The sequence below is a fragment of the Bos javanicus genome, chromosome 19 (assembly GCF_032452875.1).
Source record: "Bos javanicus breed banteng chromosome 19, ARS-OSU_banteng_1.0, whole genome shotgun sequence".
In the NCBI taxonomy this organism is placed as follows: Eukaryota; Metazoa; Chordata; class Mammalia; order Artiodactyla; family Bovidae; genus Bos; species Bos javanicus.
In genome coordinates this window covers 35,512,193-35,535,832 of record NC_083886.1, presented here as the reverse complement: position 1 = coordinate 35,535,832, position 23,640 = coordinate 35,512,193, and the positions used below count along the sequence as shown (strand labels likewise).

General features: G+C 57.3%; 2 protein-coding genes across 15 annotated transcripts in view; one reads left to right on the top strand and one right to left on the bottom strand.

Annotated features, from left to right (window-relative positions):
- The window catches only part of EPN2 (epsin 2), a 50,716-nt gene extending 39,978 nt beyond the window's left edge, over nt 1-10,738 (top strand). For 2 of the 11 annotated variants that reach the window (XM_061391177.1, XM_061391183.1), the window contains 7 exons: nt 181-293; nt 1,592-1,684; nt 2,357-2,534; nt 6,254-6,427; nt 6,669-6,755; nt 8,789-9,001; nt 10,225-10,738. In XM_061391177.1, coding sequence (XP_061247161.1) covers nt 181-293; nt 1,592-1,684; nt 2,357-2,534; nt 6,254-6,427; nt 6,669-6,755; nt 8,789-9,001; nt 10,225-10,523 — 1,157 coding nt within the window. In that variant the 3' untranslated portion in view covers nt 10,524-10,738. Of the gene's footprint in view, nt 1-180; nt 294-1,591; nt 1,685-2,356; nt 2,550-6,253; nt 6,428-6,668; nt 6,756-8,788; nt 9,002-10,224 lie in introns of all 11 variants that reach the window. The other 9 variants (XM_061391173.1, XM_061391181.1, XM_061391174.1 and 6 more) reach the window with 7 other exon arrangements.
- A 2,920-nt stretch (nt 10,739-13,658) lies between these two features.
- B9D1 (B9 domain containing 1) lies at nt 13,659-22,034 on the bottom strand. Of its 4 annotated transcripts, none has more exons than XM_061391185.1 (8): nt 21,900-22,028; nt 20,490-20,558; nt 19,645-19,756; nt 19,339-19,522; nt 16,847-16,981; nt 15,968-16,030; nt 14,124-14,191; nt 13,659-13,855 (listed from the first exon to the last, which is right to left on the bottom strand). In XM_061391185.1, the coding sequence occupies exons 1-8, from the start codon at nt 21,960-21,962 to the stop codon at nt 13,713-13,715; spliced, it is 837 nt and encodes a 278-aa protein (XP_061247169.1). In that variant the 5' UTR covers nt 21,963-22,028; the 3' UTR covers nt 13,659-13,712. The 4 variants fall into 4 exon arrangements, with proteins under 4 accessions (XP_061247169.1, XP_061247172.1, XP_061247171.1 ...); XM_061391188.1 differs by lacking the exon at nt 19,339-19,522 and adding an exon at nt 21,362-21,471 and having other exon boundaries at nt 16,847-16,943; nt 21,900-21,982; XM_061391186.1 differs by lacking the exon at nt 13,659-13,855 and adding an exon at nt 16,551-16,614 and having other exon boundaries at nt 14,121-14,191; nt 21,900-22,034.
- Nucleotides 22,035-23,640: the final 1,606 nt, after the last annotated feature.

Genomic DNA, 23,640 nt, shown 5'->3' with positions numbered 1-23,640 from the left:
AGGATATTTTTCCTGGTGGGTGCTGGGTGGCTGATGTGCTTGTGATGTTCCTCAGCTGTGACCTTGGGATGGTCGCAGACACCCCTTCTCCCCGCCCAGGGGGACCCGTGGGTGTGAGGCGGGAGCGGGTGGCTGACCGGGGAACACGGGTCCTTCACAGTGACTTTGTCTTCCCTACAGCCACTTCCCCACGGGTGTCCTCGGAGCTGGAGCAGGCGAGGCCGCAGACGAGTGGGGAGGAGGAGCTGCAGCTGCAGCTGGCGCTGGCCATGAGCAGAGAGGTGGCCGAGCAGGTGGGTGCTGGCAGGGACACGCCCCCGGCGGGGAGGGCCCAGGCACAGCCACACAGAGGAAAGGCTTTTCAGGACATTGGTCCTGGGGACGCACCTGTCAGAGGTGCTTCACAAGATGCTCCCTCTGTATTCTGCACATCCTGTGTGCAGAATACGATCCACAAGGTGGCTGGAGAGCATCTGGATCCGGAAAAGGACAAGACAGAGGCTGGAGGGAGGGCCCAGGAGAGAGGAGAGTGCTAACGTCCAGAGAGGGGCGTGTGTTTGGTCTCCCTGTTATGAGCACGTGTCACGTGAAGATGGCGAAGGAGGGGGAGTGGCCCAGAGGACCTTCAGAGGGGTTGGCCCTCTGCTGCTGCTTTCAGCCCTGACTTGCTGTCCTGGGGTTAAAAAGGGCAAAGCAGTGTGGCATGGCTGCGTCACCCTCTCGCTTAGAAGTGCCGTGAGGGACAGGCAGGGGGTCACATGGAGGCAGCTGTCGGTCCCAGAGTGGCTGGTCCCCCTGTAACTGGAGTATCCTGTAAGGTCCACAGTAGCGGACTGCCCCCAGGGTGGCCCCTCAGTCCACACGACCTCCCTATGGGTCCCACCTCACCTCTGGCGGCCCAAGGGAGGTACAGAGAGCTCACAGGGAAAACGGGGCAGATGGACATGCCCATCCAGTGTGGTTCCTTATCCCATCTTAGAGTAAATAAGACACAATGAGTGTATTCACTTACATTTAATCATTATATTATCCATTTGTAAAAGCTTGAGTGGCCCAGTTTTATATATGGTGACTGTGCTTTGAATAAATATAAAATACAATGGACCATTTCTGTTAGAATTCAAAAATAGGAACACACTTGTTTTCTGGAAGCACGGCGGGGGTCAGGGTGGAACGGCCTGTGACGTGTCCCCCTTCCAGTTCCTCTCTGGATTGTTTGTGTTTGTTTTTTTTTCCCCTCCTGATTATTTGTGTTTTATGAAGAGACATATTGCTTCCATAATTAGAAAGAATTTTAAAGTCATTTTCACTTTGAGAAAGAGCATTTTAGAAGTATTCCTCTTCTCCTCTCTGTCTGTGGTGTCTGTGCCCTGGGCTCCCTGGTGGGACTGGAAGTAGGTGGGAGTCACACAGGTGGGAGGGGACCCCGGGCGCATAGAGGGGACGGGAGATACTCGCTGTCCACCTTGTCCTCAGACCCTCCTCTGAAGTGACTGGCGATCCAGCTTTAGTTTCCGGCTGTGGTGGGAGGGCCTAGCTGGGTGGCGATGTTGTGGCCATAACCAGCTTCAAGGTCCATTGTGCTCCACAGGAAGAGCGCCTTAGGCGGGGCGATGACCTCAGGCTGCAGATGGCCCTGGAGGAGAGCCGCCGAGACACGGTTAAAGTTCCAAAAAAGAAAGAGGTGAGTGCTTCACGGGGCTGGGGGGTCACTGTGTGAGACCCTTCCAAGCCCGCCCCCGTGGTGTGACAGCAGGAGCGAGGAGAGGGCGAAGTGCACACTTCTACCTGGGTGGTGGGCCCCCATGACCCCTCCCCGGCCCCCCACCCCCCAGCCACATGGCTCTAGCCACTGCTTCCTAAGCTGCGCATCACGTGCTCTGAGATCTAAATGTGACTACTCTGCCCCCGACAACCATCCTGACGGACGGAAGAGTCCCCCCAGGGCCAGGGGCTCCGTTGGGGCCCCTACCCTGTTACAGTGCTGATACATCCTGGCCCTGACGGCATCCAGGATGGCCATGAGAGTGGGAGGGTGAGCCAGCCCCCGGGAGAGAGGGCCTTGGGTGATGCTGGCCACTGCAGGGCCAGGTGTGTCAGCGGACAGCACCTGGAAGGAGGCAAAGCCTGCGTTTTCCCAGGAAACCCTGAGGACCGGTTGACAGAGGGCACGTGGCATGTAGGGTGGAGCCGGGTCTTCACTGGGAAGTGGTGATGTGGGGCAGTGGGAGTCCTGTGGTCCTCTGGGCCCCCGAAGGCCTTCTCTCTGGGAGAACCCTGGGCAGGTGCAGGTGATGGGTGAACATGTGCTGCCAGGCAGCAGAGCTCACTTGTCCCCTACCCTGCTCGTCTCAAGCAGCACGGCTCCCACCCGCAGCAGACCACGCTGTTGGACCTGATGGACGCCCTGCCCAGCGCGGGCCCTGCTGCCCAGAAGGCGGAGCCCTGGGGCCCGTCCACCTCCGCCAGCCAGACCAACCCCTGGGGCGCGCCGGCAGCCCCGGCCAGCACTGCGGACCCCTGGCCGTCGTTCGGTAAAGACCCCTCTGGTACATCTCCCCTGCGCACTTGCTGGATGAGGGAGGAGCTACGGGCACTCTGCTCACCTGGCAGCGGTGGGCTTGGGTCCAGGTGATGGGGTGGGTGTCCAGGCCTGCACACCCACTGTAACGCCCTCCTGAGGGCGGTGGTTCAGAGCTCCACTTCGTCCTGTTGTGAGGAGCTTTGCTTGGGCACGTTTCTCTTCCGCTTCCCACATGCACTGGAAATGGCTTGTCCCTCCCCTGGGACACACATCAACCCTCAGCCTCAGGATCGCACCCGGGTTAAGAAACTGTATTATACGGCGTGAAATGTCTGAGTCGAGTTGCTGTGATTAGCTAGAAATTATGACATGCTTAAATGACCGTATTAAAGTAATTCTTCTTACTTGCTATTTAAAGCAATAGCAAATCTGTTTAATAGGCTAAATGAACATTTTAGAGTTCTGTTTAATGCCAGCGTAAAGTGAACTTGTGACAGGTGATTCAGACATGAGTGTGGCACCATCAGTTTCATCTGGGGAGTAACCTTGGGCACATGGGCTTCCTGATCGCTGGGCAGGGCTTGGCTACAGGCTCTGGGACGGTTTTGCAGCCAGCCCGCCGCTCTGGGAGCCCCCCGAGGTATACTCAATCCTGCTGCCATGGCTGATCTGTGGACATCCTGTCTTACAACTTTGGATGTATCTTTTGTGCCCATGTCTCTTGGGGCCTTTGTCTCTGCAAACCAGAACCCCATCTTTTGTATTCAGCTCAGTTCCCTAGCAGTTTGCTGAAGTGTACCAAATGCCAGGTTCCGTTCTCCCACGTGGGGACCGGATAGGCGCAGGGAATCGCCCTGCCCTGGGATCACACAGCACGTGGCCCTGGTGCTTTCCACTTGGTATGTTTTCAGAGTTCATCCACATGGTAGCACACATTCCTACCTCACCCCTTTTTATGGCTGAATAATACTCCATTTTATAGATTAAATCATATTTTGTATAACTATTGAGCAGTAAGAGATGATTGAAACCTAGAAAAAAAATTTTTTAACAAAGAATGGTTATCTCTGCCTGTGCTGGGTCTTCGTTGCTGTGCACAGGCTCTCAGGTTGGAGCTCGTGGCCTCTGGAGCGCAGGCTCAGTAGTTGTGGTACTCTGGGCTTAGCTGCTCCACGGCATGCAGGATCTTCCCGGAGCAGGGATCAAACCCAGGTACCTTGCATTCACAGGTGGATTCTTAATCACTGGACCACCAGGAAAGTCCATAACCTTAAATTTTCAAATCAAACCTTTAAATGTTGATAGTGAATTTAAAAGATTAAGAGCATGTTTGGAGCTCATCAGAATACAGCTGGGTTGGCCTCATGTGGTTTGTGGCCTCATGTGGTTTGTGGCCTGCCGCTTTTTTCCTTGCTGTTCCTTGCCTGACCCAGGGCCAGCTCCTTGGTTCTTATGCACTTTACTCTGGGCTGTGTGAGGAGGTGGCATGGGGGCTGCAGGGCAGGACTGCACCCCGAGTACGTCAAGGAGGCAGTCTGATGGGCAGGACACCAGTCATATATGGCCCCAGTGCAGACAGGTGGCTCTATGCTTGGGCCAGCTTCATCCAGCAGTGGAGCCAGCGTCCTTGAGAGAGATCCTGCCAAGACTCAGCAGAGAGTGAGAAGACTTTACCAACTCTGTTGGCAAACCTGAGGACTTGGATAAAATGGATGAAGTCACACTCAGCCACAGTGGTGGAAGGACACCTGTGAACAGGATAGTCCTAGAGTCACTAAAGGACCTGAGTCAGCCATGCACCTCCCCCTCACCCCCTGATCACCCCACAAGCTTTGCTGGGAGGTCTGACACCCCACAGGAAACACCTCCCCTTCACACAAACTCCTGTGGGCTAGCACAACCTTAATACCAGAACCAGACAGAAGACGCCCAGTGTGAGAACAGACATGTCAGGCCAGGCTCACTTAGGAATATGGATGCAAAAACCCTCAGCAAAGAAGCAATTGCAAAATCAAAATGAGAAAAGCATAAAAATGGTATAGTGCATTATGAAAAGCCTTGTTTGCCAGGACCAAGTCAGGAAATGCACGGTTGGTGTGTAGTTGCTAAGTTATGTCTGACTCTTTGCGACCCCCATGGACTGTAGCCCGCCAGGCTTCTCTGTTTATGGAATTTTCCAGCCAGAATACTGGAATGGGTTGCCATTTCTTTCTCCAGGGAATCTTCCCAACCGAGGGATTGAACTTGCATTTCCTGCAGTGGCAGACAGATTCCTTACTACTGAGCCACCTGGGAATCCCCAGGAAATGTATTAATGTACCATATTAATAAACCCAAAGAGAAAAATCATGCAGTCATCTTTGTAAAGGCAGAAACAGGTTGACAAAATTCACCAGCTGTTTATTGCAAAAGTCTTAGCAAACTTGAAATAATGCAGAGCTTCTGTAACCTGATCAGCTTCTGAAAGGAGAAAGCCTGTCATGGTAAATGGTGCCATTTAATGGTAAATGTTTAAGAGCAAGACATGGATGCAGCGTGCACCCCTGCCATGTGTTGGGACGGGTGGTTCTGGCCAGTGCAGCAAGATAGAAAGAAAAGGAACTCGAAGAGCTCCGCCCCCATCCTTTATGAGAGATGGGAGAGAGTGCGTAGCTTCCAGGGAGGGGTTTATTGGAATTGAGAGTTATTATTAGAATTACTGTGAGAATAAATAGGATGAATTTGAGTGATTAGAATTGAGTTTAGTAAGATTGCTGGATATGAAAATTACTATGTGAACTTCAGTTGTTTCTCTGCATAACAAAAAGGTAATTAGAAAATGAAGTTTTAGAAACATAACAGTCCCTAGGACTAACTTTTACAAAAGTTGTATAAATCCCTTATGGAAATAAAAACTATAATAAAAAGTATTACTGAGGCCGCGTGTGGGGATGGAGCTCCTGCATGTCCCGGAAAGCACAAATCAGAGGAAAATCCCGGGGGTCCTGCCCCATCCCCGTTGAGAACTTCTCCATTCTTCAAGTGACCCCTTAAGGAGGGTGAAGGGAAAGTCCACAAGTGAGAAGATGTTTGTAACTCATGGAAGAGAATCAGCAGCCAGATGTGGAAAGAACCCCACTGATGAGCATGATGGAGAAAAGCAGCCCCTCAGGAGGTGAACAGAGTCAGCACCTCATGGAGGGCAAGGGGAGTTGTGAGGGGCTCCTGGGGAGCGGTGGCCACACAAGCACACCCGCCTCTCCTTCTCTGTCTCAGAGCGGAACGTCGCACAGCAGGAAAGCAGCACAGCTGAGCCTCCCAAATAAAACATGTGAACACAGCCTTGTGGCGTGTCTGCCGGGCACCTGATTCAGGGGCCCCGCACTGCTCGCCTAGGGGAGGTGCTGGCCACTGGGACGGGGCGCAGGGGCATGGTGTGGGCACCTGTAATGCTCCGAGGGGGGAGAGCCAGCATGTGGGTGCTCTTGGAGTCAGCCCCCTCCCCACGGACAGTTTCAGGGTATAGAAGTCTGTCTGTCCTTCAGGGAAGGGCCTGTCCAGATCCGCCGAGTGGCTGTGGTGGCGCCCAGGTGTGTGCCCTGTGTTCTCTGAAGCACATGAGTCTGCCAGCAGGCTCTGCGGCCCTCTCCCCCTGGGTGCTCCTACCACCCAGGGCTGGCCCTCGCCTTCTCACTCCAGCTGCCCAGCCATTTCACCGGGCATCTTCGAGCCAACCCTACCTCTCCACAGGTGCCAAGCCAGCCGCCTCCGTCGACCCATGGGGGGCACCCACTGGAGCCAGCACACACTCTGCTCCCAAGGGCTCGGACCCCTGGGCTGCCCCGCAGCAGCCAGCCCCCAGCGCAGGGAAAGCTGCTGACCCCTGGGCTGCAGCCTCGGCTGCCAAGCCTGTGTCTTCCTCTGGTGAGACCCCCTTCCTGGCTCCTCTGCTTCAGTCTGAGCACCCCACTCTGCATGGGGAGTCCCTCTCCTGGTCCCCGCCCTGCCCACCTGGTAACCCAAGCCTGTGCTTCACCTCCCTTTCCTCAGCTGGCTCTCTGGTTCTCCCCACAAGGGGCAGAGATGCCTGCCCACCCCGGCCCAGGTGGGCAGTGGAAGGCAGGGAGTGGAGGCCCCCTGCAGTCACCACCACTCTCTCCCCCAGGGTCCTTCGATCTCTTCAGTAATCTGAATGGTACAATTAAAGATGACTTCTCTGAATTTGACAACCTCCGAACTTCAAAAAAAGCAGGTACATGAGGTGGTGGTGGTTTCCGCACGGTCCTATGCCCTTGACCAATCCCGTCTCTGCAGGGATGACAGTCGTGAGCCCAGTGACTCCACACACTTCCCTCTTGTCTGACTCAGAGTTGGAGTGACTCGGGGCAGCAGTGGATGCCCTTGAGCTTTCTGTCCTCTCGCTGGGCCGCCTCAGCCTCCTGCCCTGGGGCTGCCTGCAGAGGCTACTGCCCTAGCTTCCAGCCCTACATGGCTCCTGCCCCACCTCCATCTGCTTCCTTCCTCCCAGCTCTCCAGAGGTGCCCCCTTTTCTAGACCACTCAGGTCTCTGTATAGGCAGGCATCTTTCACACACACACACACACACACACACACACACACACACAGGTATATGCACACACACAGCCACATGCTCACACACACACATATACACGTGCATACACATGCGTACATGTGCGCACAGACATGCACACACAGACAGACGTGCACACACACAAGTGCGTGTGCAGATATACACACAGATACATGCACACACAGACATATATCCACATACATAAAAACATGCACACACACATACATACACACTTGTGCGCATGCGCACACAGAGATATATGCACACACAAACACACACAAGCAGCTCCTGCACTGCCCACCAGCCACTGTGCAGGAGGCCTGACCCCTCCTCGTGTGCCCCTAGGCTGGGAGTGGTCAGGGTGGCGGGCCGAGGAAGGGGCTGGACGCCCTCTTTACACACCGCACAGGGCTGGGGACAGAGTATCCCCAGGGCCACCCCTCTTGCCAGAGCAACTTTTCTCGTTGCTCTCTCCTCTCGGCTCCCCCTCCCCATTTCCCACTGCCTCCTGTGCCTCCCCCAGCAGCCGGGCTGGGCTGGTTGAAGGTACGGGCAGCCTGGCACCGTGCACCACCCCCAGGCCTTGCGGCTTGAGGGGCCGGAAGCGCCTTAGAACTGCTGCTTCCTGGGCTCTTTGTTTTGCCACATGAAGAAAGCAGCAAGCTTCCGTGTGTCCTCCACAGCCAAAGCACAACCTAACTGTCCATACCTGCTCCCTGCGCCTAGTGAGAAGTCTGAACACGCTTCCCTGGGCCTGTGAAGTGTTTACCCTGACTCCAGAGGAGTTCCACTGTATCAATAGAAAGTTTGGAAACGCTTACGGAAGAAAATGAGAATCGTTTCCAATTCTTCCATGTGCTCGTGGCCACCAAGCTTCATTCCAGTACTTTTCCTGAGCTGTTACGTACGGCCTTTGTCGTTGGAACTCACGGTGGCGTGAGAGTCCAATCCTGCCCCCGTGACTTTTTGGAAAAACAGATTGAAAACATTTTCTCTCAGCATTACAAATCCTTTAGAAATAGCTCTGTAGAATCTCAGCGATGTTACTGAATTTTTCACTTAGGGGAGGACGTTTCAGGCTGACTTCCAGGTTGTGTGTCTCTGTGTGGTATTTCTCGAGACCAGGCTCCTGGACGTGGAGCTGCAGGAACAATGAGCAAAGGCACCACCATTTCTAGGAACCCACATCCACATTGCCTTTTCACATCTTGGCAGAACATCCATGTCCTGCTGGCCTGTCTCAGCACACCCTCTATTGGCTGAATTTTTAAAAATCATTTGCTTTCTTATTGTTGAGAGATTCATGTCCTTTGTAAAAACTTTAAAAAATGAAAACATCCAAAAGATGTAATTTACTCACGCGTAGCCACCAACCCACAGTTCTGTTGTCGTGTGTGGAGACGGTGCCGTGCTGTTGGTCCCTGCTTCTCTTGGTTGGTCTCTCCCTCCCCACACCTTCTGTCCCTGGATTCGGGTCTTATGGTGCGAGCCCTGCCCTTGGCTGCTGGCAGCTCCAGTTTGGGGCTGTTGGGAAAGCTCTGCCATGAACGTCCTATCCTCTGGAGCAGCCGTGCACGTCCCCAGCGAGGCAGCATCTAAGGACATCTGGGTTCTGGATACTGCAGGGTGGGATGCACCTGTCCTGGGCCCCCGCCCTCCCAGCTCACTGGTCCATGTGTGTCCTTGTCTTGCAGCCAAGGCAGCCTCTCCGCCGACCCAGAACAATGGAACCTCCAGCCCTGATCCCTTTGAGTCTCAGCCCCTGACCGTCGCCTCGAGCAAGCCCAGTGGTGCCCGGAAAACCCCAGAGTCCTTCCTGGGCCCCAACGCGGCCCTGGTCAACCTGGACTCACTGGTGACCAGGCCAGCCCCGCCGGCACAGGCCCTCAACCCCTTCCTGGCACCAGGTATGTGGCTTCCTGGGTTCCCCCAGCCATCCACCCTTCTTGAGAGTGGCCCTGGGGCAGGCCTGTGGGCGCTGACCTCCCCTCCAACCCTGGATGGACTTTTCCCACAGGCCGTAGGCAGGTGGGGAGCACGCTCTGGAGCACCCACATCCTGGGCCAGCACTGGTGCCTCTCGGGGGGCCTTGTGAGGGGCTGGAAAACAGCCCCTCCTCTCAGTTAAGACCACAGAGCAGAAGCTGCCCCTGGCTTGGTGCCCCCAGCCAGGGAAACCCTCTAGCAAGCATGAGTTTGGGACACTTCTGGGGGCCAGGGGAGCCAGGGTTGGCTGCCCCCGCTTTGGGTGAGTGTACCTGGGTCCTCTGCCGAGCCATGCTCCAGGGACCCTCACTTTGCCCCTGCCCTGGGTTCTGCCTCTTCTGGGGCCGGAACTCTGCCCTCTGTCCCGAGCCCATCCTCCCTGCTGGTGGGCTCTCCACCCGCAGGGGCTCCACAAGGCTGCAGGACAGGCCCCAGCCCTTGAGTCGGTGGCCAGGGCCCCATGTCCCGCCCCGGTCCCGAGTCCCAGTGTGCTCACACCCTCAGCTGCGTGAGCTGCTCACCATCCCTGCCACATGCTCTGTCCCACCGGCCTGGCTGTCTTGCTTCTCCCTGGGTGGGAGGGTCAGATCTACCCTTCAGCCCCAGTCCAGGCAACCCTCTTCCTTAAGGAAGCCCCCGCCCTTCCCCGAGTTTTCCTTGGGCTCTACAAGGACAGGAACGGGTTACGTTCAGGGCATTTGGCCTGAGGACTTGGCAGGGCCAAGCTCTCAGAGCCTCGAGCAAAAGTGCAGAAGCCCCAGCCATGAGCTCCTGAAGGGATAGGGGTCTGCGTCTCTCCTTGATCGCAGGACTTCTCAGAGATTTCATGAGGTCAGGGTCCCCCGGTACAGCATGTGGGGACTGCTTTCAGGCTGCGCTGCTCGTCCCGCCTCCCCCATGGCTCCCCTCTCTCCCTGCACCTGTGGCTGCTGCTGACGGTGCCCAGGGTGCCAGCCTGGAGTAGGCGCTGGCCCCTGTCAGCCTGGCCCATCACTTGGCTCCTCACAGCCTGAGTTTCCTCCTCTGGACGTCGCGCCCAGAGGCGGGGCTGCCTGGGTGGCCTCCCTGGCATTGTAGTCCAGCCCCGGGGCCCAGGGACGCTGCTGCTCTGCCCACAGCCACTGCCTCTCCCACTCTCTCCCCAGGTGCTGCCACGGCCTCGGCCCCTGTCAACCCCTTCCAGGTTAACCAGCCGCAGCCGCTGACGCTGAACCAGCTGCGGGGGAGCCCAGTGCTAGGGGGCAGTGCGTCCTTTGGTCCTAGCCCAGGTGTGGAGCCTGTGGCTGTGGCCTCCATGACCTCCGCGGCCTCCCACCCAGGCCTGGGGGCCAGCAGCTCCTCCCTGCCACCTCTGGGCCCTGCTGCAATGAACATGGTGGGCAGCCTGGGTGTACCCCAGTCGGCAGCTCAGGCCACCGGCACAACCAACCCGTTCCTCCTCTAGTGCCCGGCCGGGACCCGTGCAGAGCATCCATGCCGAGGACGCCGAGCAGGGACTGTCGCTTGTGGAAGGGGTCGGAGAGCAGGGGGATGGGTGTCAGGGCGTCCTGTCCAGCTTCCTGAGCAGAGGGTGTCTCTGTGATCCCGGGCCTCAGTCTGAGGGGTGAGCGGTGGCAGCAGACAAGAGGCATCACACAGCATGTGGGTCCCCGGGCCCGTGTCCTGTGGGGGCCCCCTGACCCAGCCTGGCCACCCCATTGCCTCTGTGAGGATCTGCCAGCTCTCGGGGGCTTGGCCAAGGCGGCGGCCATGTGAAGTGCCAGTCCAGCCTCAGCCCAGGGTCTCTGGGACACTCTCGCCCGGGACCTGGCCCCCACCCCTAGCCCCAGGGACACCCCGGGCAGCCCCAGGCATGGACCGGATGGAGTGCCGGCACCCTCAGACACTGACCTTTTGGGGACGCAGTTGTGCGTGTTTTACTTTTCTTTGACTCGTGCGTGAGTTCAAAGTGAACGCCACCACCGTGGAACAACTCTTGAATTAAATCCACTAGAGAAGCTTTAAACTAACCCGAGCATAGCCCTGCCACGTGCTCTGTGCTTGTATGCGTTTGCACAGATTTTGTTTAGTACAGTTTCATATTTGAGTTTGCAGAATTATCAAATAGTCTTTTTTTGGCTAATATTTTTATAACGTGGTTCTTATTTAACTGTCTAGTTTTGATAGAATTTACCAGGTCTGGCTGAATTAAGATATTGGCAGTGTCATGTTAGTGGTTTAAATTCTCTTATTTATGGTTTTAACTCTGTAAGAAAATTTAAATACGAAGAGACAAAAAAATGCCTTATGGAAAAACTAAAGCAAATTCTTTATAGGAAAAATACGGGAATTTGATTACACATAAAAGATATTAAAAAAAAAAAGAAAAACCTACAATAGTAACAAAAAATTGTAGCCTCTAGTTGCCTTTTCCTTTAACTCCCTTTTTTGGTAAATTACCAAACTGACTTTCAGCCTTTTTGGCTAGATCTAAGAGAGAGGCTATTTTTCTTACTGATGTACCAACATGAGAGTTAAAGACAAAATCTAACATATGAATGTTACTCACCAGGTTTTATCAGCTAACTTCTGTGACTGAAGGCATGCACAGGACTCGCGTTTACAGTGGAAACATGGGATGGAACCCTGTCTCTGTGACCTCCCCCTTAGCTCCACCCTCAGGGCAGAGGTGGGGACAGTGCTGGCGGCTTGTCAGGGGGCAGTGGGGCTCTGCTGTGGCTCCTGGGACAGCCCTAGGCTGACGGGCTGCGGCCCAAGCCTGGCTCCCACACACTCACCTGCCCTCCAGACACATGTTGTGATGTAGAAATAACCATCTCTTTCTTTGGAGAGGATCAAAAATCACTCTTATACAGAAAAGATATTAACAAACATGCACTAATCTTACCTCCCTCTCCCCTGCTTCCTTTGTCCCACCCACCACAATTTAAAGAAGTATTAAGTCACAAAGATCAGAAGAGACTCACTCCTCCCCAGAGCAGGGACATTGGCCCCGAGTCCCATGTCTGGACAGCTAGCCTAGTGGGCAAGTCAGTCTCCATTTCCACAGCGGACGTCTTGCCTCCGGCACCAAGGGCAGTTAACACCAGGTCCCTCTGCTTGCAGTGCTGGGCACGGGAGGCTGACAGAGCAGCCTGGAGAGCTCACTCTGCTCCTCCTTTCGGAGGCCACCTCCAGCCCAGAGACTTGGGCTGGACTGTGGGCTCCTGAGTCATCAGGAAGGCCGGACCGGCTCTCCTCTCCCAGCGGCCCAGGGGCGAGCGGGCTTGGGGCAAGATGTTCCCCCAGGGAGGGATGGGCTGACGCCTGCACAGGTGGTAGGACCACACTACTGGGTGCTGGGGCCGCTCCTCATCAGTTAGGAGCCCTTCCTGACGTGACACAGGCCTCCGAGGCCCAGGCAGCCTCAGCTCCCGCCCTTGATCAGACCCATCCCCAGGCACCTCTTCCCATTGCCCGTTGCACTGATCATGAAGCCACTGGCACTGCCAGAGTGTGGGATGTGTGCCATCAAGCGCCCTCCTGCCCAGGTGCCATGGTGGGGGTGTAACCCAGCCATTCTCAGTCCAGGGGCAGGTGGCTGGTTTTGAACTCGTATTGACTATTGATACTTATTTACTGTATAAATATAATTTATCATTTGTATCATGATGCGGTTTCTGGTTGTGTCCTTCCCCTGCCTCCACCCTCATCAATCCTGAAACACTGTGAGGGGCCGGCTCAGGAGCCAGTTCCCACCTGGACCCAGCTTGGCCACTGAGCTGGTCCCGGTGCCTGTGTGAGCCTGAGCATCAGGGAAGGAGTGGACTGGGGAGCTCCTGTACAGTCAAGGTCATGACAAGGGAGGAGCTGAGAGAGAGGCCATGTCAGGGAGGAACCATCCAGGTGGATGGGGATGCGTCAAGGGTGGCTGGAGTCCGGTGGCCGTAGGCTGGTCTGATGACCAGGGGTGTTCTGGAAGCTGGGATGGGGCCACGGGGGATGCGCCTGCGGAGCAGAGGCCAGAGCAGGAGAGGACTCCTCATGCAGAAAAGGCCAGCGTCCTGCTGCCTATTCCAGGGAGCACAATGAGTTGGGGCAGGGGGAGTGGCCCTGAGTAGCATAAACTTCTGGTTTCCAGAGGAACTGGGGGAACATGAGCCGGGGGCTCCCTTCAAATCCTGCCAAGGAGAGAACACTGGGCGAGCCCTGTGACCTGCTCAGAGGGCTCCCTTGAAGCTGCCAGCGAGTGGTCAGGTGGCCTGGCGTTGGCCGAGGGCAAGTGGGTTCTCCCCCTGCAGTACCACCCACCTGGGGAGGCTCTCAGCCCGTCCCCTGTCCAAGGGTGGCAGGCATCCATGGAACTGGAGCCATGGAGCATGGTCAGTTTGACATGTGCCAGGCACCAAGCAGGCAGGTTTTAGGGCCGAACGTGTCGAGGTGTGAGGGGCACACAGCTGTGAGCCGTTGAGATCAGTGTTGAGTCCAAGCGCGCGTGCTGGTGGCTGTTCTGTGCAGCGGCCATGGGCGGTGCCCTCTGAGGTGAGGGCCCTGCTCCCAGGGGATGTGCTGCAAAAGTCGGCGCAGCCCTAGCCCAGGCTCTGTGAAAAGGTTACACTTTATTATACGATTGCTGGGCAGAGGGCTGTTGCCTTCACCGGGGGAGGCCCTGGGGTGGGCTGGGCCCCGAGACGCCCTGTGTGTCCGGAGGCCCGGTGTCATAGCCCAGCTTCCTCATGTCCTTGGTCACCACGTTGAAGAGGAGAGTGACGAAGCCCTGGGAGCGGACACGGGTCACTGGGGACAGAAGGACAGAGTCAGCCAAGCTGGGTCAGAGACAGATCCAGGCTGCTTTGGGAATCAACAGCTTCCGTGTTCCCTCCTGGAAAGTGGGGGCAACACTGCCCAGCCCACATTCCTCCCTGGGAGAAGGGGCTGCCCTGGGGACAGGGCGATGGAAGTGGCAACCCTTCTGAGCTGGGCCCTGCTCCACCCATCTGACTCCTGGGGGCCCACCTGGTCCCTTCCACGCCCACCCTGCCCAGGGTGAGGGGTGAACCTTTACCTTCCCGGCCTTCCCCCTGAGCCACCACTTTGGGGTCTGTGTACTCGGGTCGCCGTCCCATGAACCAGCTGGGAAGACAGGGGAGCGGGTGAGCAAGGAGCTTGGGGGTCCTGCAGACATGGCATGGGCTCTCCCTTCAGCCCTTTCCCGGGGAAGAGCCTCCCCACACCACCCTCCTCCTCAGCTGGACACCGTCCATGGGTACGGTCATTGTGGGCAAAAGCAGAGGGAGGGCTAGGGCTGGGAGGGTGCATGGCCTGAACCCAGGGGGCCCCACCCGGAGTCCAGCAGCCATCCTTGGGGGTGGGCAGAGGGACAAGATCAGGGCTCTCTGCTGTCCTAGTAGAGCGGGATCCTAGACTAGTCACTTCCCGACTCTGGGCCCTAGTGTTCTCCAGTGTCCCGGGGATGTGATCACAGGCCCAACCTGACGGGGCTCTGGCCAAGATGTCTGTGCCCCCCGCCTGGGCAGTGTCCTGCCACCTCGCTCCCAACGGCAGGGAGGTGGCACTGGCCTGGGTCCTTTACACCCACACAGGCACCAAGGGATGTGGCCGTGGCAGGTCGGGAGGAGCCTCACTGACTGCGCCTCAGTTTCCCCGTCGGAGGAGCAGGGCTCCACCTGTACCTGCCTGCCAGGCTGCGCTGAGGACCAAGCTGGGGAAGCAGCCCCCAGGGCTGGCATGTGCCAAGGACAGATGCTGCTGTAGGAGCACCAGCGGCTCCTTGGGGCAGAGACATGCCTGAGTCGCCCATGTGGTGGCATCTTGGGGAAACCCTTGAGCATCAGATTGGAGGGGCGGAGTGATGGCCCCAGAGATACCAGGTCCTGTTGAGAGAACTTAACGTCTTTGGTTTTAAGCCACCACATCTGTGGTAACTGGTCACAGTGGTCACAGGAAGCAGTCGCAGGGGAGTGGGTAGGCAGCAGGCTGAGGAAGGGTGCTTGGGAGCAGAGCACCCAGAGAGGGGGTGTTTGGAGGGGCTGCTTGGCCAGCTTCTCAGTGGCCTCCAAGGGCCCTGGACTGCGGAGGTCTTGTCGATTCAGCTGCTGCCCTGGGTTCCATCATCCAAGCTCACACAGTCCAGCTGGGGCAAGAGCGCCCCCTGCCCACCCCCCCACCCCCCCAGCAAGAAGAGCAGGAGATACCCCTGCTACCACCTGGTCAGCAGTGAGGTCTTCCCTAGCCAGAAGCCCCTTCCTCAGGGAGACAGCACATGGGGGCCCACAGTTCTCCCCCGAGCAGTGTGGACGTGGCCAGGATGTGTGGACCCACAAGGCCCTTGACACCCCACAGCTGCCCTGTGGGTGGTGATGTCACCTCCAGCCGACACTGGCCCAATCACAGTGGCTTCCGGAGGAGCTCCCAGGGGCAGCAAGCACCCAGCCATGCTCCCCAGGCCTCAGAGCTCAGGAAGCTTCCTCCAGCCAGCAGGGCTCCAGCCACGTTCCCCTCATCCTGCCCGCCCACCCAGCAGCTGAGCTGACTGTTCTCCATCCCTACCCCCAACAGCCAGCCAGGCCCAGCCACCCTCCAGCTCCTGTTCAGATGAGGGAAGGGGCCAGAGGCCTCGGCTGGTCTCACCCAGACCCTGTGTCCAGCCCCCGCTGGCTGTGCTGCCAAGTCCATTACCTACTCCCTGTGCCTGCAATCTTCTCTGGGCTCTGCCACGATGGCCCCACCCTTGGCTCTAAGCCCTGCTCAGATGTCACCTCCTGGCAGAGGCCCCTCATGCAGAGGTGTTCAGCATGACAAGGAGGGGTGGGGGAATGTGACAGCCTTCCTTCCCACCACTGAGGCCAGGATGGGCGCCCTGGGGATGGGGGATAGGCGTCTACTCACCTGGTAAACTTTTGCAGTTTAGATGTAGATTCTGGGACAAACATGGGGATGGTCTTTTTGTGCCTGAAACAAATGTTTTCACAGCTGTGCTGAATCAAGGGAAAGTGCTGGAACTTTCTGAGCCTCCAGTGAGGGACAAGCTGGAGTGCCCAGAGGTTAAAGCCGAGGCCGCCTCCAGGGCCAAGTTCCCGAGAGCCCTGCCTGTTTTCAAGGGCCAGAGGATGTGAGGGTTACAGACACCAACCCCGGCTCAGCTGCGCCCTCACAGGGTCTTGCCTTTCCCCTAATGTCCCCCTGTGCTGCCCGGATACCTTTCCTCCAGGAAGCCCATGGCAGCCCCCAGGGTCCCACCCGCTGTGATCAGCGAGCAGGTCCTGTCCCAACACTTCTCGGCTGCCTGCTGTGCCGCCTCCCTCCGCCCCCTCTGACCTAGTCCTACTCCTTAGGGCCCGCCTGGTCCCCCTGTGCCCAGACGTCCTGTCTGCACTGTGTCTACATCTGTCATGGGGCTTGATGAGACAGAGCCTCAACTCTCCACCCTGCCCACTAATGGGGGCTGCCGAGGGCAGGGCCCTGAGCTCACATGTGTCTGACACGTCGTCCTCAGGCCAGCAGAACCGCGCACAAAGGCAGCAGCCATGCGGGCTCTCGGGAAGGAAAGAAGGAATGAATGTCTCAACTCCAACCCCTGGGGCCTCTCGAAGCCCAGGACACTGCCCACCCCTGCCTCCTCCCAGATGGGGCTGCGCCCCCACCCCTGCAAGGCCCCATCTACTCCCCACCTCCAGGGGGGTTCCTCTGGATAGGAGCCTGGCAGAGGGTGCCCACCTCCCAAAGCTGCGTGGCCAGCAGCCCAGGGAGCATGGAGGGAGGACCTACCGGCCAGGTGAGAGGGGCACGTGCACCGCCCCGTATCCTCGGACCACGTCATTTCCGAACACGTCCGGCCCGTACACGCTGAGCACGATCTGCGGCCCTTCGAACGACAAGGCAGGGGTCAGCCCGTGGGGAATCCTGGGAAGAGCAGGGCAGAGAGCAGGGCCGTGGTCCTTGAAGCCCCCAGGTATGGGGCTGACAGAGAACGGGGTGAATGTGGGGACCTCCCACCCCACACCAGGGGTTTCTGCCACCCAGGATTCAGGAGGCGGGAAGAGGGGGGCAGAGCCTGGCAGCTGTCCAGTACCGGCCGATGCCCTGCCTGGGATGCTGTGATTCCACTGTCCACAGACCCAGGAAGTCGGCAGGCATCCAGGTGTGATTGGGTGGGGTCCGGTCCTGGGACCTTTTTTGAAGGGGTGTCAGACTCAGGCCAGCGGGGTGGGTCCTGGGAGGGGTGGTGTCCGGTCCGGTCCAGGAGGACAGAGGGGAAGCAGAGGCCTGTACGCCCTTCCTCTGGAATCCTAACTGGAATCCTAACAGTTCCCAGTGTTCCCGGTGGGCAGTCCTGCCCCCTGGAGGCCCAGAAGAGAACTCCCTCCACTCTGGGCCCCTCCGGTGGAGGCAGGAGCTGGCTCGTGGCCAACCCACATGAAGTGTTCCTGGGGCGGGGAGGGCCGTTCAGAGATTGTCACTGCTTTTCCTAAGGTTTCACCACCAAAGCAAGTGTTCCCAGCCTGGTCCTTTGGTTCTGCCTGTGTTCTGAACTTTGTACCATGGGAATGGAACAGTGCATAGATTTCTTTCAGCTTCTTAGACTCAGTGTTCACGGGATGCAACCAAACCATGTCACCTACAGGGTCTGCTCAACTTGGTCCCATCTAGCATGTCTGTGGGGTGCACAGTCAAGCAGGGGCTCAGCACATGTCCCCCCAGCTGCTTCCCGGGGGCGCAGCACCCACTCCAGCCTTGTTCCCTGAGCCAGCGCTTGGCACCCTTCATGACAACTTGCCATCCTCAAGCTTCCTGATTGGGCTGTTCTGGTGCCTGCATTGTGGCCACTCACTTTTTTCTTATATGACTGTATTTAATTTTGACTGTGCTGAGTCTTCATCACCGTGTTAGCTTCTCTGTAGTTGCGGTGAGCAAGGGCTATTCTTTGTTGTGATGTGCGGGTCTTCACTGTGGTGGCTTCTCTTATTGCGGAGCACAGGCTCTAGGGCTTTAGAAGTTGTGGTTTTGGGCTCAGTAGTTGTGGTGCAGCACGTGGGATCTTCCCGGACTAGGGATCGAACCTGTGTCTCCTGCACTGGCAGGTGGAGTCTCTACTACTGAGCCACCAGGGAAGCCCCTCACTTTAGCTTTAATTTGCATTTTCCTTAATTGTAACTGTTCTTCCTAAAATAAACCTGAGGCCTTGTCCTGTTTATTGGTCACTCAGACCACTCCCAAGTCCCCTTTCCACTCCTGCGCTGCCCCTTGTCATGAACCGGCTGTCTGCATAGATTCAGTTCTGCCTGGGGCTCCGTATGGATCTGTCTGTCCCGGTGCCCTCCTCACTGTGCTGTATAATCACAGCTTAGTATCTGGCTGGCAAAAGTCTCAACGGGCATCTCCATCATCTCTGCCAGAATCGGCAAATGCTCCTGGGGGGAGCGGGGGCGGGGCCTCTCTGGAGCCCTGCTTTGCTCCTGGAGCTCAGCAGCTAAATAAAGTTCCATGCTCTGCTGCCTGTCTGATGCCTTCATGTAGTTGTTTTCTGGTTTTGCTTTTAAGTACTCTATTCACCTGTCCTCGGCAGCAGGAGTCTGGTATGTTACCTAGTGCTGTCTTCCAGGGAGCCAATGAGAGTTTCTTATTCATGGACAGCAGGATGGCCGTCCTGCCCAGGAGGGTCACTGGGCAGCCTCTGCTCTAGACCTGCAACCCCAGACCCTCTAAGCCTGGGCGCCGGCTGCACGCAGTGTGAAGGCCTGGACTGTGAAATCAGATCCGTGCTCAGCTACTCAAGGTGAAGCTGAAGGCAAATGATGCCACTGTTTTGAGTCTTGGTTTCCTAAACAGGAGAAGAGGTGGAGAGAAGCCTACCTTTAAGATAGTATCTCACAGCTCAGCCAAGTCCACGTTTGGAGAGCACGCACAGCTCTGTGGAGCGAGCCAGGCTTTGCACACAGCTAGCACTCATGAGTGACTTCACTTTCACTTTTCACTTTCATGCATTAGAGAAGCAAATGGCAACCCACTCCAGTGTTCTTGCCTGGAGAATCCCAGGGACGGGGGAGCCTGGTGGGCTGCCGCCGTCTATGGGGTCGCACAGAGTCGGACACGACTGAAGCGACTTAGCAACAGCAGCAGCAGCAGCACTCATTAAGTGAGAGTGATCACAGACGACCAGATACAGTGGACAACAAACCCTGCAGACACTAGCAAGGAGAACTTTGGGAGGCCAGAGGTAGGACAAGGGCTGGGTGCCCATGGCAGAGAGAAGGGCCTACCCCTGGCTCAGGGCAGGGTCTTGGAGGAGGAGCAGGGGGCTCGGGACTGGCGGAAGCACAGCGGTGATGGATGGGGGAGAGCCGTTGAGAGGCCAGACTGCTGAGCCCCAGTCACCAGGCTCTGCCCTTCGCAGGCAGTCGCTGCTCAAGGTTTCAGGCTGGGCTTCACCGACTTCCTCAGAACCTCGGAAAGGTCAAGTGCACACAAATAAGTGGGAAGGAAGGGAAAACAGCCAGGTGTCTGAGAGCACCTGAAAGGCTGGTAGAGGGCCCCAGGGATGAGCAGGACGAAGCCTGCAGACTCACAGCCGTAGGGGTTGGTGCTCTTAAAGGTGACGTCGATGGGGAAGTTCCATACCAGCGCCCGCCTCGCATCTTGGCTCTTGGAGGTGATCTGTGAGATGCCTTCCTCCAGCCCCTGCGAGGACAATGACAGTGACGGCCAGCGTCCCAGCTCCAGGCTGCCATGTCCTCCCACCCCACCCCAGAGGTGACAGCTGAGAGCTGTTTTCATCACCATCTTCTGCCGAACAGAGGGACCTAAGACATGACAGAGCGGCTCCCAGGTCTTTGAGGGTTTCTATCCATTAGGGCCTGAAACCTTGAGGCCCCTCCCCTCTCCTGGTGCCCAAGCTCCACCTGCACCTCCTTCAGAGGAGGGGACGGTCCAGCAGGCTGTTGCCCTCTCCCTTGTCGTTCTGCCTGGCTAGTTTATTCTACAGCCTTCTACTTGGCCCATCCCCCTGCTTCCTTCAGCTCTACGCTCAGTTACTGTCTTAAGGAGGCCTTTTCTGGCCTCTCATCCCTCCCCTTCCTGCCTTCACTTTCCCCTCAGCACCGCTACTAGCCAACAGCCTGGAGCGTTTACTGCCCCGAGTCTGTCTCCCTCTCAGGCAAGTGGCCCCAGCAAAGCTGAGCTGGTCTGGCTTTATTTGCTGCAGGGCAGGGCCCAGGAGCGACCGTAGCCTTAGGGGTGGATCAGGGATCTCTGCATTCTCTGCCCCGGCCTCACTGGGAACAAACTCACGTGTGTGCCACCCGTGAACTCTTAACTGGTTCTGAACTGGGAGGGGAAAGGGTGCAATGGAGCCTTCAGAAACCCCTCCAGTCACAAAAGCTGTGAGTCTGGGAGGCTGTAGGGTCCAGCTTACCGCTGTGGGGGCCCAGTCCTGGCCATACACGAAACAGTACTTGCAGTAGAGGTCGTCGTACTCAGGAAACTGGAAATAAGCACACACAGCTTCTGCTCACAGGGACTCATGCTGTGACCACCTGTTAGCCAGGCAGGTACAGCCACCAGCAACTCTGAACATGAGGCACCTGGCGGGCAGGGGCTGAGAGAGCAGGGTGCGTGGATATGGAGTTCATTGGAGGGTCTGGTCTCAAGATGTGGGATAGTCCAGGGCCACTGCTGCCCCCAGGCTTTTGCTCAGGCTCTGACATCTGTATGACATGCCCTTCTCATTCCTTCACCTGGAGGAGTGCTGGTCACCCTTCAAAACTGACACTTCGGGGAGCCTGCCATGACTTCCAGGTTGTTGGAGCCACATCCCAGCTTCCACAGCCCCTGGTGCTCCATCACAGCACTGACCATGTTTATTTCTCTCAACTCCATTAGACTGTGAACAAGGGACAGGTATGTGGGCCTTCTGTGTCCCTAGCACCTGGCACAGGGTGGGCACAGGAGGGTCTAAGGAATGATGCCGAAGTGAAAGGTCTAGAAGACAGGTGCTCCCAGGATACAGGGCTTGGTGGGAGCTGAGGGCCTGCAGAGCGGCCCAAGCAGAGAAGGGGAAGAGTGGGGATGAGGGGCTGCTGAGAACACAGGCACATGTGACCCAGCCCAGCTGAGGCCCCTGCTGGGATAAAGCAGAAGAGGGGAAGCTGGCCTTAGGCACCAGGCCAAGGAGGAGGTGGACAGGGTGGGAGCGTGGGGCAGCGACCCTGATGAAACAGGAAGGCGGGAGATGCCCACTAAGAGACCCCACGGGGCTTTACTTAGACCACCTTGGTTAGTACTCACAATATAATCATAATATTTTAAAAACAGCCTGGAAAGGCAAGTCCAGCAAAGCTTTGACATCAGTCCAAGTTTGAAATTCGTTTTGCCACTTCCTTTGGGCAACTTCCCATCTGTAAAATGGGGGTGCAAGTAATACCTACTTCAAAGGGTGGTTGTGAAGACTGGCTGAGCGGGGCTGGGCATGAAGACTGGCATATATCATGTCTTACAGTAGTAACAAACGGTTCTTAGGACATGCAGGGGACTGGAAAGCACTGTCCCCTTCCGTCGGACAGACACACCCTCCGGGTCAGGAGAGCTGCCACCATCGCTGTGTCAGACCAACCCGCGCCGGAGGAGCTGAGGGTCGCTGGGTGGATGGAGGCCCCTGCCCGAATCTTCACGCGGGCTCGGCCAACTGTGGCCTCGGCCTGCTCAACCCTCCAGGCCTGTTTCCCCACCGCACTTCGTGGCGGAGGGTCCGCGCGACCTCTCGCCAAGCCTGTCACGCTGGCTCCCTCCCCCGAGGTTCGACCCTGGAGAACTCACGGCCGCTCACCTGGGCGCTCTCCACCTGCCCGTTGACCATGAGCAGGAACACGCTGGGGGCCGCGGCCGCCATAGCCGGGCCGCGCGGTTACTAGGAGGCGCCGGGTTGCCCTGGAGACGACGGCGTGGCGCAAGGGACAAGTTTCAGGGAAGCGGGAGCTTCGGAAAGCGCGCACAAGGCGGCGGCGCGCAGGCGCAGTCGGAGCGGCCCGTTGCGGTGGGAGGCGGGGCTCAGCCGTCCGGTCAGTCTGCTGGGCGGTCGGCGCGAGGAACCCCACGCGAGTGTAGCTGGTGGTGTAGGACCCAGGCCATCGCCCGGGAATGTGTGTCCGTTCTGACCACCGCGCTGCCGGCTGGAGTGTGTGACTGGAGCCCGAGGCTGCTGAGGGGCGGGGTCCGGCCGCGCTTCCGAGAGTCCCCGTGGGGCCAGCAGCTCCCTGCCTCGGGTCGACAGATTCTCCCTCGTGCCTTTGAGACCCTCGCCTCCCAAAAGTTTATTAGACAAACCGAGAAGGGACCTGGAAGGTCCTTAAGCCCAAGACAGCAGGTCTCTGCGTGACGCGGGAAAACGGGCCTCTGAGGGGCCGCCCCAGCACCTTGCCGGTGGGGAGGGGCGAGCCCACCGGGCTCGGCTGCCCGCCTGCTCTCAGCGCTCACCACTGTTCGCTTTTGCACATTGATTACTGTGACAGCTCCAGCCAGTGCCGCCTCTCCCCCAAGCCCTACACCACGAACACCAGGGCTGTGCCAGCCCCGTGTCCCGGTTGCCTGAGCACTGGTGGCAGCTTGTGGAGTGGATGGATAATTGAATACGTCTGCTGCTGCTAAGTCGCTTCAGTCGTGTCCGACTCTGCGACCCCATAGACAGCAGCCCACTAGGCTCCCCCGTCCCTGGGATTCTCCAGGCAAGAACACTGGAGTGGGTTGCCATTTCCTTCTCCAACGCATGAAAGTGAAAAGTGAAAGTGAAGTCGCTCAGTCGTATCCGACTCTTAGCGACCCCATGGACTGCTGCCTACCAGGCTCCTCCATCCATTGAATTTTCCAGGCAAGAGTACTGGAGTGTGAATACATCTCCGTTGCGCAATATCAAAGCTATGGTTTTTCCAGTAGTCATGTATGGAGGATGTGAGAGTTGGACCATAAAGAAGGCTGAGTGCTAAAGAATTGATGCTTTCAAACTGTAGTGTTGGAGAAGACTCTTGAGAGTCCCTTGGACAACAAAGAGATCCAACTAGTCCATCCTAAAGGAAATTAGTCCTGAATATTCATTGGAAGGAATGATGCTGAAGCTGAAACTCTGATACTTTGACCACCTGATGTGAAGAACTGACTCATTGGAAAAGACCCTGATGCTGAGAAAGACTGAAGGCGGGGGAAGAAGGGGACGACACAGGATGAGATGGTTAGATGGCATCACTGACTCAATGGACATGAGTTTGGTGGACAGGAAATGGTGGTGATGCACAGGGAGGCCTGGCCTGCTGCAGTCCATGGGGTCACAAAGAGCTGGACACAACTGAGCGACTGAACAACAGGCGTTGTGCAAAAGAGGAAGCAGATTCAGATGCAAGATGACTGGGACTCAGTCAGAGCTGTAGATACAGAGCTGAGTGAGGACTCCATCAGCTTGGGACCCTTGCTGCTGCTTCCCTTCCTGGGCTTGGGCCAGCGCCAAGGGCATTTCTTGACCAAGGTATCAAAGGTGGCGTTAGAAACCTTATCTGGGATCCAGAGAATGAAGGGATGGA

Bases quoted from the DNA above. Each gene is read 5' to 3' on its own strand.
- B9D1 (XM_061391185.1), bottom strand. From the start codon at position 21,962: ATGGCGGCCGCGGCCCCCAGCGTGTTCCTGCTCATGGTCAACGGGCAG. The intron at 20,559-21,899 runs GTGAGCGGCCGT...GCTTATTTCCAG, and splicing joins GGCAGGTGGAGAGCGCCCAG to TTTCCTGAGTACGACGACCT. The intron at 19,523-19,644 runs GTGAGTCTGCAG...GACCTTTCCGAG, and splicing joins GAGCACCAACCCCTACGGCT to GTTCTGAGGAAGTCGGTGAA.